The sequence below is a fragment of the Hemiscyllium ocellatum genome, chromosome 43, assembly GCF_020745735.1.
Source record: "Hemiscyllium ocellatum isolate sHemOce1 chromosome 43, sHemOce1.pat.X.cur, whole genome shotgun sequence".
Lineage (NCBI taxonomy): Eukaryota > Metazoa > Chordata > Chondrichthyes > Orectolobiformes > Hemiscylliidae > Hemiscyllium > Hemiscyllium ocellatum.
The window spans coordinates 12,542,003-12,556,967 of NC_083443.1; the positions used below are offsets into that span (position 1 = coordinate 12,542,003).

A 14,965-nucleotide genomic window follows, 5' to 3' on the forward strand; every position below is an offset into this window, starting at 1 on the left:
CAATATTAAAACATTGTGACTGGTTCTTTTTCTCATTATTATTTGTGGGACTGTCTGGTCAAATAGGCTACCACATTGGCAAACAAAACAACAGCTACACTTAGCTTCACATCTCAGGATGTTGCAAAATGAAAATCAGTTGCCATTTTAGCTGCTGTTTTTCTAATTCTCACCTAGTTTTTGATATCATCATGGGCTGTGCTCTCACCAGATTTTATGTTGGGGAATGTGTTGAATCAGGTAGTGGCGATGAATGGGTAATGGAAGAGATGGTGATCCATATCTCCTTAGTGAGCAATAGAAGGGTGCTACTGTATTTGGAAAAAGGTGGTATATATTAATTGTCTTTGAGCACATGTAAAGAGAAAGCAGCTGTAATACTGGATGTGGGATTAGAGGGGTAAGACTGAGTAAGTCAATAAACTTTGTTTGCAAAGAAAAAGACGTGATCCTTGATCTATATCTCACCAACCAGCTTGGAATCTATTAACAGAAGTGGTAACTCACTTTGCCCTCCTCTTTGCTTTTATGCAACGCCCCCCCCCTCCCCCCACCAAAAACAAACTTTGTCCCCTCCCCTCAACATCTAACAGAATCGAGAAGCAGATTCACCAATCGAAACCCAGTACTCCACCTCAGTAGCAGAGGCATGCACTGTCATTTTCATTTAGTTTTAAATTATTACCTGACATACAGGTCTTCAGTGTTTTTGCTTATAGCATTGTTGCTTTGGTAAGAGAACATGAAAGGATTCAGCAGGAGTGTTGAGTAATCAGATCAGCGATGATCTTGGTGAATGACAGAGCAAGCGCGAGACGCTGAGTGGCCTACTCTAGCTCCTAACTTGTAGTTTTAACATTATATTTCAATCATAAGTCTGAGGAACAGAAGTTGACCATTCAGCCCGTAGAGACTGCTCTGCCTTTCAATGAGATCATGGCTGATCCCATCATTCTCAACTTCACTCTTTTGCCTTTCTCCATAACCCTTGAGATTCTTACTGGTTAAAAATCCATCTATCTCAATCTTAAATATACAACAAACATTTTAATTAACAAGCACCAATGGACCAGGAATATGCCTGTTGATCAAATATTCCAGATAATCAAGAGGTACGTGTAATCTCAGTAAACCCTGACCAACCGAAGCTTTGAGACATCGAAATCCCTCAGAATCTGTGTTTAAACAAAAACACAGTAAGTAATAGAAACGTAATTCACTCAAGACATGTATATCAGGTAATAATTTAAAATGAATTAACATTATTGTTATACTTCACTTATGTCATAAATACTCTGACGTCGAGATTGTTCCTGATATTTGAGACTGGTTTATTTTTATTTAATTTTTGTTGGTTTATCAAGAGTACCAGTTGACAAGGCGCCAGTTAAAACAAAGTTTGCTGTACATAATGATCCATCTTTGATAGTCTTCTGCAGTGAGAAAGTTCCACAAATTCACTCCATTCTGATATAAGAAATTGTCTTTCATCTGTCTTCAATGTGCAACTGCTTGTCCTGAAATTATGCCCTCTGGTCTTACACTCTCCAACACGAGGAAACCACTTTTCCATGTCCACCCTGACAAGTCCCCTAAAAATCCTTTGTGTTGCAATAAGGTTTCTTTTCATTCATCTACATTTCAATGAGTACAAGTCCAACCTATTCAACTGCTCATAAGACATTCCTGGAATCAGTCTTGTGTGCCTTCTCTGGAATGCCCCCAATGCCAGTTTGTCTCTTTTTGGATGGCATGATGGCTGTGGTTAGCACTGCTGCTTCACAGTACCAGGGACCCAGGTTTGATTCCTGCCTCTGACTGTGGAGTTTGCACATTCTCCCCATGTCTTCATGGGTTTCCTTTGGCTGTTCTGGTTTCCTCCCACAATCATTAGTCAGGGGTAAATGTAGAGTAATAGGGGAATTAGTCTGGGTGGGATATTCTTCAGAGGGTTGGTGTGGACTTGATGGGCCAAAGGGCTTGTTTCCACACAGTAGGGATTCTATGATTCTATAAATAAAAGGCTCAAAATTGTTCACAGTATTCTATTTGAGGTCTGACTAGTACTTTGTATATTTTCAGCAAAATCTCCCTAGTTTTATACTCCATTCTCTTTGAATGGAGTATAACGTTCCATTTGCTTTCTCTTTAACTGCTGAACTTGGATCCAAGCTTTTTATGATTCATGGATGAGGACTCTTAAATCCCTCTGTTCTGCAGGCATCTGCAATAATTCTCCATTTAAATAATAATCAGTTCCTCTATTCACTGTCAAAATTTATAAACTCATGTTACCCCACATTATATTCTATCTGCCAAGTTTTTGCCCACTAGCTTAACCTATTTATATCCCTTTGCAGACTCTGTTATTCTCACCACTTACCTTTCCATTTATTTTGTGTCACATTCAAAAAATTGGATATAATGCATTCACTTTTCTCATCCAAGTTATTAATATACTGTACTGGGCTAATAGTAAGATTCTTGGTAGTGTAGATGAGCAGAGAGATCTGTGCCCATGTACATAGATACCTGAGAGTTACCTCCCAGATTGATAGGGTTGTTAAGAAGGCATATGATGTATTGGCTTTTATTGGTAGAGGGATTGAATATCTGAGCCACAAGGTCATGCTGCAGCTGTACAAAACTTTGGTGTGGCCACACTTGGAATATTGTATACAGTTCTCGTCACCACATTATAGGGAGGCTGTGGAAGTTTTGGAAAGGGTTCAGAGGAGATTTACTCAGGTGTTGCCTAGTATGGAGGGAAGGTCTTATGAGGACAGGCTGAGGGATTTGAGGCAGTTTTCATTAGAGAGAAGAAGGTTGAGAGGTGACTTAATGGAAACATATAAGATAATCAGAGGGTTAGATAGGGTGGACAGCCAGAGCCTTTTTCCTTGGATGGTGATGGCTAGCACGAGGGACATAGCTTTAAATTGAGGGGTAATAGATTTAGGATAGATGTCAGAAGTAGTTTCTTTACTCCGAGTAGTGCGGGTGTGGAATGCACTGTCTGCAACAGTAGTAGCCTTGTCTTTTAAACAGTTATTGAATTATCCTATAGATGAAAATGGAATAGTGTAGAATAGATGGGCTTCAGATTGGTTCCACAGGTCAGTGCAACTTCGAGGGCTGAAGGGCCTGTACTGTACTATAATGTTCTATGTTCCATGTATTCACAGATAATAATCCCATCATTGATCCCAACATTAGTTACAAGTTACCATCCTGAAAATGTCCCCTTTATTCCAAAACTCTATCTTCTATTTTTTAGTCAATCCTCTATCCATTCTATGACGTCCACAACTATGGGCTCCTGTCTTATTAGGAAGCCTAATGTGTGGTATCTTACCAAATGCCTTATGAAAATCCAAATATATCACGTCCACTGCTTCCCCTTTTATCTATCCTTTTTGTTACCATCTCAAAGAATTCTAGGAAATTTGTCAGACATGCTGACTCTGCTTAATTATATTATGTATTATTAAATGTACTGCTATTACACCTTTATTATAGGTTCTAAATTTTTCCAATAACAGACATTAAGCTAACTGGTCTGTAATTACCTGTTGTTTGTCTCCTCTTTTTAAATAAGTGTTTTATTGGCAGCTTTTCAATCCTCTGAGACTTTTCAGAATCTGAGGATTCCTGGAAGATTACTACTGGTACATTCACGCCCTCTAATTTTTAAAAAATATCCCAGGATGCATCTCATTAGATGCAGGGACATATAGGTCTTTAGCCCCATTAGCTTCCCTAGTACTTTTCTCTAATGATTAGTTCTTGTTTTTATTTCCTCTCCTCCTTTTGCCTCTTGATCATTTAGTTACTTTACAATGCTATTGGTGTCTTCTGTTGTGAAGACTGTTGCAAGTTATTTACTCAACTCCTGTGCCATTTCCTGGTTCCCCAGTATTATTTCCTCAGCCTTATTCTCTAAGGGACCTGTGTTCACATTGGCTTCTCTTTCCTTTTTTATATATTGAAAGAAGTTTTTGCTGTCCATCTTTTATATTACTGGCAAGTTCACCCTCCGAGTTTTTTTCCTCTTTAGTTTTGTTTTGGTTATAAGAACATAGGAGCAGGAAAAGGCTATTTGGCCATTTGAGCCCGCTCAGCCATTCAGCAAGATCATGGTTGATTTTTCATGGCCTTAGATCTACTTACCTGCCCTCTCCCCAGAACTCTTTTTATTCCTTTTACTCTTCAAACAATTATCTATCTTAGCTTTACAAACATTCAGTGAGGAAGCCTCAACCACTTCAGTGGGCATGAAATTCCACAGATTCACAGTCATCTGTTGGTTTTTAAAACTTTCCCAATCCTATGGCTTACCACTTATCTTTATCATATTGTGTTTTTCTTTCTTTCAATTTGCTGCTATCCTTCACCATAATTGGTTTATCCCCTTCCTAGAATCCTCCTTCCTCACTGAATATTATCTTTGCCATGAGCCATGAACTATTTTCTTAAATGTCTGTCTGTAGAAAACATTGAAAGGCCACTTTTGGTGACAATTCTGGTCACCCTGCTATAGGAAATGTTATTAAACTTGAAAATCTGCAAAAAAGATTTAAAAGGATGTTACCAATACTGGAAAGTTTGAGTTATAAGGAGAGGATGAGACTTTTTTTCCCTGGAGTGTAGGAGACTGAGGGGTGATCTTATAGGGTTATAAAATCGTGAGGGGCATCGATAAGGTGCATAGCCATGGTCTTTTCTCCAGGGAAGGGGAGTTCAAAACTCGAGAGCATAGATCTAAGGAGAGAGGGGAAAGATTTGAGAGAGACCTGAGGAGCAACCTTTAGAGGTAAGTACAATTAGAACATTTAAAAGGTGAGTTGGGCTGAACGGTCTGTTTCAATGCTGCATGACTCTCGAAAATTGTTTCAAATCTGAGTTGCTCCCTGGGTGAATGAGTGAAACTGTGTTTCTCATTTTGCTGTTGAGCCTTTTGTTGTCTCCTTGCTTTAATATGTCTGTGTGAGTTAAATGTAATTCTTTCCTGTGGAGATAAGGGGTTAAAGAAGACTGTAAGTCCTGAAAGATTGCTCTCGCTATTATCAATGTCAAGATATCCTCTCTTTCTTTCTTTTTAAAAAAAAGTTCTAACAATTTTGTTGGTTGGCTTTGTAACGTTTGCTGCTCCACAGTTGGTTATATTCCTGCATGTATTTAAGCATTCAGAATGGCCAATTAGGGGTGCAGGGGCAACCAGTTGGAGTTCAAACTCTTACTTGTGTAAAAGAAAAGGCTTAAATATATAGATCGTTCATTGGGATTGTCCCATTTGATTGTACTTTTCTTTATCTTTACAGAAAATGTTCACCCCCTGACTGCCTCTCAAGACTGCGAGTCCTTTTCAAAGGAACTGGCTAGCAGCAAAGAAGACAAGAAATCATCAGAGCCAGAAAGTAACCCAGTGCCAAGAGAGGGAGCCAGCGCAAAGGTTAGGCTACCTCCTGATTATTTGAGGAACTGGTTGTGTTGATCCAGGTCAATTCCTCCCACCGCTGAGGACTTCAGATATCAGGGAGAACCTACTTTTGGTGTGAGTAAAATGGGAAGCTAAGAGGTAGTCCAGTGGAGCTTTTGTATCCAAAGAGTAACTGCTTCAACATGAGGAAGCCACTGAAGCTGACAGTGTGAAGATGGAGCAGAATTGTGACCTGGAGTCTCTGGGTATAGGCAAGTCTGGAGTATGTATGTGTTTCAAGTTTATTGAATGATAGCAGTGAGGACTGGACCTGAAGGTGAGCCTGGCAGAGGCTTTGGGGCCAGGGGAAGATGATAAGTCGAGAGGGTTTTCTGGACACGTCTGCCACCACGGTTATTTGCTGTAGGATTTTTTTAATACATTCACTGAAAGTGGGCATTACCTACTGGGCCAGTGTTTATTGACCATCCTATTTGCTCTTGAAGGTGGTGTTAAGCTAACTTCTTGAATTGTCTGTGGTGTGGCACCTGCAGGGCTGTTAGGAAGGGAGTTTCAGGATTTTGATTCTGTGTCAATGCTGGAACAACAATTTAGTTCTAAATTGGGATGGTGTCTTTCTTAGAGAAGAATTTACAAATGGTGGTGCTGCCTTGTAACTGCAGCCCTTCTAGAAGATAGATGTTGTGAGTTTAAAGGGTGCTGCTAGAGGTAATGAATGTAATAAAGCACCTATGTCAGGAATGACAATAAAAGCATAACTTTGGGAGCTGATGGGTTGGATTGAACTAGCAATAGTTTCAGTCTGGCTTTTGAAGGTGAACATGAGTCTGTGACCCTTTGTTGACCCTGCAACATTAAAAATATCCTGGTTTTTAACATGACATCAGTGTGTTCCTGACATATAAATAACCTTTGGAAATCATCCCAGTACATCTGATCTGTTTCTGTCCTATATATAACCTGAATAATACAATCCTTAGGGAAGAGGATGTTATTACAAGATGTAGAAAGTGAGGACTGGAGATCAGAGTGGAGAGTGTGGTACTGGAAAAAGCACAGCAGGTCAGGCAGCATCCGAGGAGCAGGAGAATCGACATTTCAGGCACAAGTCCTTCTTCAGGCATGACGCTTGTGGCTCAGAGGGCTGAGATATAAATGGGAGCGAGGTGGGGTTGGAGTGGAAGGTAGCTGAGAATGCAATAGATGAAGGTGAGGGAGAAAGTGATAGGTCAGAGAGAAGAGTGGAGCGGTTAGATGGGAAAGGTGATGGACAGGTCAGGAGGGCCGTGCCGAGTTGGAAGCTTGGGAGTGGGATAATGTAGGGGGGAGGGGAAATGAGGAAACCGTTGAAATCCCGTGTGGTTGCAGTGTCCCAAGGGGGAATGTGAGACTTTCTTCCTCCAGGTGTCTGGTACTAAAGGTTTGGCGATGGAGGAGGCCCAGGAACTGCATGTCCTTGATGGAGTGTGAGGGGGAATTGAAGCGTTCAGCCATGGGACAATGGGGTTGGTTGGTGTGGGTGTCCCAGAGATATTCTTTGAAACGATCTGCAAGTAGGTATCCTGTCTCCCAATGTAGAGGAGACCACATCTGGTGCAACGGATACAGTAGATGACGTTGGTGAAAGTACAGGTAAATTTCTGTCTGGTGTGGGAAAGATCCTGTGGGGCTTTGGACAGAGGTGAGGAGAATGATGTGGGCACAGATTTTTCACTTCCTGTGGTGGCAGGAGAAGGTGCTGGGAGTGAATTGTTGGCTGGTGGGGGGTGTGGACCTGATGAGGGAGTTGTGGAGGGAATGGTCTCTCTGGAACGCTGATGAGATGGGGAGGTATATATATCTTTGGTGTGGAAGTGGCAGAGAATGGGCGGCACGGTGGCACAGTGGTTAGCACTGCTGCCTCACAGCGCCTGTAGACCCGGGTTCAATTCCCGACTCAGGCGACTGACTGTGTGGAGGTTGCACGTTCTCCCCGTGTCTGCGTGGGTTTCCTCCGGGTGCTCCGGTTTCCTCCCACAGTCCAAAGATGTGCGGGTCAGGTGAATTGGCCAAGCTAAATTGCCCGTAGTGTTAGGTAAGGGGTAAATGTAGGGGTATGGGTGGGTTGCGCTTCGGCGGGTCGGTGTGGACTTGTTGGGCTGAAGGGCCTGTTTCCACACTGTAAATCTAATCTAATCAAATCTAATCTAATCTAATCAGAATGATGCAATGTATGTGGAGGTTGATGGGGTGGAAGGTGAGAACTAGGAGGAGGTTCTGTTCTTATTGCATTGGGAGGGATGGAGTTCAAGGGTGGTGGTTCAGGAAGGTGTGCCTAAAAATTAACTGTAAATAGTTCAAGAATGATAGATCTTGTAGGTGTCAGTGAAAACAGAAGGTGCAACCTTTGCCTGAAAGCTGTTTAAAGGGGCAGACATTTTCACCCGAAAGCACTTAAAAGGCAAAGACAGTTCTTTGCCACTGATTTTTTTTTTCCCATACTCTGTGGCTAGTCTTCTATTTCGTTGGTGAAATAGCGACACTTCAGGTTGTGGCATTTCTATCATTAAAAGCAGTGTGGGCCTGACTCCCTTGTCACATGATTAAGACTGATAAAGTGTGGTGCTGGATAAAACACAGCATCTGAGGAGCAAGAGTCCTGTTTCAAACTTAACCTTTCATCAGGCCCAAAACGTCGATTCTCTTGTTTCTCAGATGCTGCCTGACCCGCTGTGCTTTCTCCAGCACCACACTTTATAGACTCTGACTTCATCAGCATCTGTAGTCCTCACTATCTCCTACATGATTAAGGCCAATATTTGGAGGATGAAACCTACCCAACCCCAATAAGCCTGTAACTGACAAAATAAGAATTCCCTGAAGAGAAACTTCCACAAGCTATTTGAATGCATTTCGGGTGTGACTTTGAGCATTAACGTCCTGTGGGGGTTATGGTAGCTGGAAACAATCCTTACTTTATGTTCACACATTCGCTCTTCTGACTCGAGCAAGGGCTTGGTAGTTAAAAAAAACAGGAAAATTCTGGAAAACTCAGCTGGATTTGGCTGCATCAATGGAAAGAGAAACCAAAGTTAACATTACAGGTTGATACAAAATCACAGGCCCTAAAATATTAACTCTGTTTTTCTCTCTTCGCAGATACTTCCATATCTGCCTTGTCTTCCAGCCCTTTTCTGTTTTCATTTCAGATTTGCAGCATCTGCAACATTCTGTTTGCTGCGTTTTTTTTTAAAAATACATAAGAATGTTTTTTTCAGTCAACAAAATGGATGTTTTGGCACAATCTGATGTTGCAGTGGCTGATGAGCTGCTTTTGTGGTGAAATAGCTCCACCTGCTGGTATCTGTTGGTGTTTATACAAATGCAAGTTATCGTTTTTTTGCTAAATGTGGTAAAATATCTTGAATTGCTACACAGGATTGTTATTGAACAAAATTTTACACCCAGCCACATCAGGAGATATTCGTCCAGGTGAACAACATTTCTCAAATAGATTTTAAGAAACTTCGGAAAAGGAGTAGAGAGAATTCCAGAGTTTTGGACCTTGTACATTGAAGTTTAGCCACCAGTGGAAATTGGATGGAGCTTAGATATGTTGGAGCATTCTAGGACTTGCAGAGATGACAAAGATTGGAGGAAACGGGGAAGAGATCTGAGAACTACAATGGGAACTTTAAAATCAGGCTGTTGCTTCACTGGGGACCAGTGTAAGTCAGCAAGTACAGAGGTGATAGGAACTTAGGAGATGGGCAGCAGAGTTTTGCATGAGTTTAAAATGATAAAGGAAGAGAGGCTTGCCTTTAATTGTCAAGGGCATTGATGAGGGTTTCAGCAACAGATGAGCTGAGGCAGTGATAGAGTCTAGTATTCTTATATGTGGACATAAGCTATCTTCCTGATAACCCCAAGATGGGCTTCTAACCCCAAACAGGTCATGTATGATGCCATGGTTGCAAACAATCTTGTTCAGCCAGGGAGAGGAATGGAATTTCTCATTATTCAGAAATGGATGAACATCTGGATGGGTATATGAATAGGAAGGGTTTGCAGGGATATGGGCGAGGTGCTGGCAAGTGGGACTAGATTAGATTGGGATACCTAGTCAGCATTGATGAGTTGGACCAAAGGGTCTGCTTCCGTGCTATACATCTCTATAACACTAAGACTCTTTACAACCACAATATCATACATGACACCAATATGAATTTCTAACGGCATCCAGGTCATCAGGAAGATTCTGTTTCCACATATGAGAATGCTGGACTCTCTCACTGCCTCATCTCATTTCTTGCTGAAACTCTCATCCATTCCCTTGATGCCTTGACAATTTCCAGGCCAGCCTACCATCCTTTATAAACCAAGTAGACTAACAAAATAACTTGTTGTTTTAAAATCTTCTACCCCAATAAAGTAAGCAAAAATTTAAGAGATCTGTGTTTTCTCATCTCTCGTAACAATTGTAGAACTCATTGCTGTTAAACAAAATTCAAATGCAGAAATGTTAGGAGAAAATGGTAGAGATATTGTTTGTACAGTACTCTAGAATTGAATCCCTTAGTGCCAAATGTTGAGTAGCAGCTCAGCTATTTTTGGAAGTTCATATATTGAAATTGGGATTTGGAACAGCAGAGATTAAAATTTTAAATGGAGTTGAATACTCTTAACAGTTGAAAACTTTGTAATGATCCTGTAAACAAAAATTGTCTTCAGTCCTTTTCCTTTTTGATTTATCCAGTCATTTATTTTATGTGGGAGTGGTTGATTAAACCTAAACCCTAACCTTGTGATATTCAGGATACCTTCTTAGCTGCAAATATCCAGACTCCAGGCTTCACCTCTCACTGTTTTTGCTGATCACGAGTTCCATGGCTCTTGCTCTTTTACATTCAGCCCCAAGTGGGAGAAAGCTTTGATTTTATAGTTAAGAGCTTCACCAAGGATTGGGTACCAGGGATGAGCAGTAAATACTGGGCCAGCCAGCGATGCTCACATCCCATAAGGGAATAAGAAAAAAAGAGAAAGATGGCACCATCCTTCAGTGGCTGTCTCAATTAGCTGCTCTATTCTTGCAGTGGGGCTTGAGCCCAGCATCTACCACCCAGCCTGACTGTATTCTTTAGATAACCGAACCCCTCTGAGGAGTGTGCTGAGAAAGAAAAAGCCGGTTGATCAAAGCAGTCTGTCTCATCCAGATTCTTTACTTGGAAACAATTCTTTATGTCAGCATTTAATGACTTCTCAAGACCAAAATTCCAGAACTCCAGGTTGAGGTCTCTACTCTGGGTTTAACTATTCAATGCTTTGCCATTTCTTATTTCCAGGAAGGATGTGGCAAGGTAGATGATGGCGTCCAGCTGCTTGTCGAGATGTTTCCATCCTGCAGTCTGTCAGTCATGCACAAAGCTTTGTCTGTGGCTAAAGGCAACTTGGATTATGCGGTGCAGTTAATCATGGAGGGTAGGGTGAAGCAACCTGAAGCTGAGACTCTGGAGGTATGTTCACTTGGAACATTCAAGCGAGAAAGCAAAACCTTAAATTGTCTACATTAGTGTTATTGTAACTGTAATGTTAAGCTAATAGTTCAATGGTTATTCCTAATGTTTTTACATTACCCTGGAAATTATCTCACCATTATCCACATTTAATTACTGTACTGGGAATGTGTCACTCTGAAGGTGTGCCAGAAATGGAGTGCTGAGGGGACACTGTGGTTTTTAGGGTGTGTGTGGTGCACTGCAGAAAGGGGCATTGGCAACTTGTAAGTTCCTTGGATTTGCACACCAGCAAAAAATGCTTAAGGTGGAATTTGGATGGAGCTACCTTTGATCACAGCATCTGAACACATCTCTTCAGGATCTCCTTCGCTCGCCCAAATAAGCAAGGGCCTTGAAAAAAGTACAACAAAAATAGGCCATCATCATTATCAACTCTAGGAAGCAGGCTGAGGAAATCCTTCCAGAGAAACCTCCAAGATGGATGTCTTTGCTGCCAGAAAAATCCAAGAAAAGTGTGGAAAAATACCCCAGGAACTCTTCATTGCTTTCATGAGTCCGACTGAGGGATTTGACTGTGAGTTGCAAGGCTGTGTGGATTGTACTTCAAAGACTTGGATGTTCATGAAACTTTAACACAATCCTTCAATTGCTTCATGACCTGACTGCAGCTGTCTTGAATGGGAGACCTGAAACAAACAGAACATCAGGACCAGGGTCAAGCAAGGCTATCCTCTTATTGCCCATCTCTAACCAAGTGTCTTGCTGGGGCAATTTCACAGGGCAGGTTAAAGTCAACCACATGGCTGCAGATCTGAAATTATGTGTATGCCAGACCAGATGGTAGTCTCATTCCACATTAGTGGACCAGCTGGGTACTTTGAACAGTCATAGTCACCATTATTGAGACCAGTTTTTTTAAAAATCTAATTTGACCAACTGAATTTAAATTCCACCTGTTACCATGGTGGACTTTGGACCTGTATCTCCAGAGTATTAACCTGGGATTTCCTGATTACTAGTTCTATGACATTACAACTTCACCAGTATCACTGCCATAAAACTTCCAAATCAGCTGAGACCAGTCATTTATTTCACCACTCATATACAGACTGAAATGTGTTAAGCCGTTCCATACCTTGGAATGCATATTTCCCAAAAGTGAAGGAGCCTTGGGTGACAAGGGATGTAGAACATCTAGTCAAGAGGAAGAAGGAAGCTTGCTTCAGGTTGAAGAAGCAAGAATCAGATGGGGCTCTAGAGAGTTACAAGGTAGTTAGGAAGGAACTGAAGAGTAGACTTAGGAGAGCTAGAAGAGGGCATGAAAAGTTTTAGCAGGCACTTCTAATTTATGTGAGGAATAAAAGGATGGCCAGAGTGAGGGTAGCGTTGATCAGGGATAGTGGAGGGAACTTTTGCCTGGAGTTGAAGGAGGTAGGGGAGGACCTCAATGAATACTTTGCTTCAGTATTTGCTAGTGAGAGGGACCTTGTTGTTTTGTGAGGACAGCGTGAAACAGAGCTGACTTATTCGAATAGGTTGATGTGAAGAAGGAGGTTGTGCAGAAAAGTTTGAAAAACCTAAGGATAGGTAAATCCCCTGGGCCAGAGGGGATATTCTCAAGGTGACTACAGGAAGTGAGGGAAGAGATTCTGTGCCTTTGGCAATGATCTTTGCATCTTCACTGTCCACTGGAGTAATGCCAGATGATTGGAGGGTGGAAAATGATATTCCCTTGTTCAAGAAAGGGACTAGGGATAATCCTGGGAATTACAGACCAGTCAGTCTTGTGTCTGCCCTGAGCAAATTATTGGAGAGGATTCTGAGACATTGGTTTTCTAAGTAACCATAAATCCTTAGTTTGATTAGAGATAGTCAGCATGGCTTTGTGAGGGGCAGGTCATGCCTCACAAACCTTAGCAAATTCTTTAAGGATGTGACAAAATACCATTGAAGGTAGAGCAGTGAATCTGGTGTACATGGATTTTAGCAAGGCATTTGATAAGGTACCCCATGGTAGGCTCATTCAGAAAGTAAGGAGGCATGGGATACAGGGAAATTTGGCTGTCTGGATACAGAATTGGCTGGCCCATAGAAGACAAAAGGTGATGGTAGATGCAAAGTATTCAGCCTGGAGCTTGGTGACCCGTGGTCTTCTGCAGGGATCTGTTCCTGGACCTCTGCTCTTGACTTGAATGAGGAAGTGGAAGTGTGGGTTAGTAAGTTTGTTGATGACACAAAGGTTGGTAGAGTGGTGGATAGTGTGGAGGGCTATTGAAGATTACAGCGAGACATTGACAGGATGCAGAACTGGGCTGAGAAGTGGCAGATGGATTTCAATCTGAAAAAGTGTGAAGTCATTCATTTTGGAAGGTCAAATTTGAATGCAGAATACAGGGTTAAAGGCAGGATTCTTGGCAGTATGGATGAACAGAGGGTTCTTGGGGTCCAAGTCTGTAGACCCCTCAAAGTTGCCACTCAAATTGATAAGGTTGTTCAGAAGGCATATGGTGTATTTGCTTTCATTAACAGGGGGATTGATTTTAAGAGCCATGAGGTTATGCTGCAGCTCTATAGAGCCGTGGTTAGACAACACTTGGAATATTGTGTTCAGTTCTGGTTACCTCATTATAGGAAGGATGTAGAAGTTTTAGAGAGGGTGCAGAGGAGACTTACCAGGATGCTGCCTGGGCTAGAGGGCATGTCTTATGAAGAAAGGTTGAGGGACTTAAGACCTTTCTCATTGGAGCGACAAAGAGTGCGAGGCGATTTGATAGAGGTGTACAAGATGATGACAGGCACACATAGTGTGGATAGTCAAGGACATTTTTCCCTAGACAGAAATGGCTATCACAACTTGGCATAATTTTAAGGTGATTGGAGGGAGGCTTAAGATGTCAGAGGTCGATTCTTTACACAGAGGGGTGGAGTGCGTTCAATGCACTGTCAGTGGTGGCAGGAGACTCAGATACATTAGGGACATTTAAGCGACTCGTGGACAGCCATATGGATGATAGTAAAATGAAGGGTATGTAGGTTAGTTTGATCTTAGATTAGGATAAAAGGTCAGCACGATATTGAGGGCTGAAGGGCCTGTACTGTGCTATGTCCTGCACCATGTGCCAAAGGATCAGTGGGTCAAGAATTAGCTTGCTCAGTCACATAGACCCATGACAAAAACTCTCAACTCTAAGTAGGCATTCTCCTTGAGTTGAAGAACAGCCTGTAATTACCTTGACATCCATGCCGCCACTTTTTCTACAATTATAATCAAATAACAGTTCTTCATAACTTCAGATATAGCTTTAATTGTGACAAAGTTTTAATTCACCAGAACATTATTTTTACATTTGTTATAGTGCAAATGCATACATTACAAAATGCTGTCTATGTAATCCATGATATGAGCTGGGGATATTTGGCTGTATTTCTTAATTCTGCTTCGGTATTAGACTGATCCAAGTGGATGCTATCTTCTGTACTCTCCCATTCCAACCCTGAATGAGATTAATTTCTGTATTCAGTAATTTGCTGAAATACAGATTGAGTAAGCCAGCCAGCTGGAATCACTGACATTACTTGCTTCATTTTGGCTCTGACAAGCCATTAGCCAATGTAAAGTGTGAGTAGATGAAGTTCGGAACTATGTACTGCAGATTCAGTATGGTATAATTTCGATTCACCTGTGTGATGTTTTATGTTTGATTTTTTTCAGGAAACTCTCCCCAAAGCAGATAAGAAAATCAAAGCAAGCATCTTGGAGAAGTGAGTATTCAGTTCTGTGAACAGTGTATATAATTTGATTAGGGCACTAGGAGGAAGAGAATTTGTGATCCATTTGTCTTTCCATATGTCTCCATATGTAAACAAAGAAAACAGAACAGTACAGGAGCACAGGATAATGTTTCTCAAAACAATCTACTGGCTGGGGAAAACGTTTAGCTGAGAAAGAACAAAGTTAGTGGAGTGTGAAACACAGAATTTTGAGAGAGGTTTTATTTTATAACTGGAAAGGGATAAGTTGAAGGAATGG

At 41.5% G+C, this 14,965-nt stretch overlaps 1 protein-coding gene across 4 annotated transcripts in view; it reads left to right on the plus strand.

Annotated features, from left to right (window-relative positions):
* cuedc2 (CUE domain containing 2) overlaps positions 1 to 14,965 on the plus strand; it is a 35,317-nt gene that overhangs the window by 11,292 nt on the left and 9,060 nt on the right. For all 4 annotated transcript variants that reach the window (XM_060854151.1, XM_060854153.1, XM_060854150.1 and 1 more), the window contains exons 5-7: positions 5,322 to 5,452; positions 10,762 to 10,932; positions 14,648 to 14,697. In XM_060854151.1, coding sequence (XP_060710134.1) covers positions 5,322 to 5,452; positions 10,762 to 10,932; positions 14,648 to 14,697 — 352 coding nt within the window. The remainder of the gene's footprint in view (positions 1 to 5,321; positions 5,453 to 10,761; positions 10,933 to 14,647; positions 14,698 to 14,965) is intronic.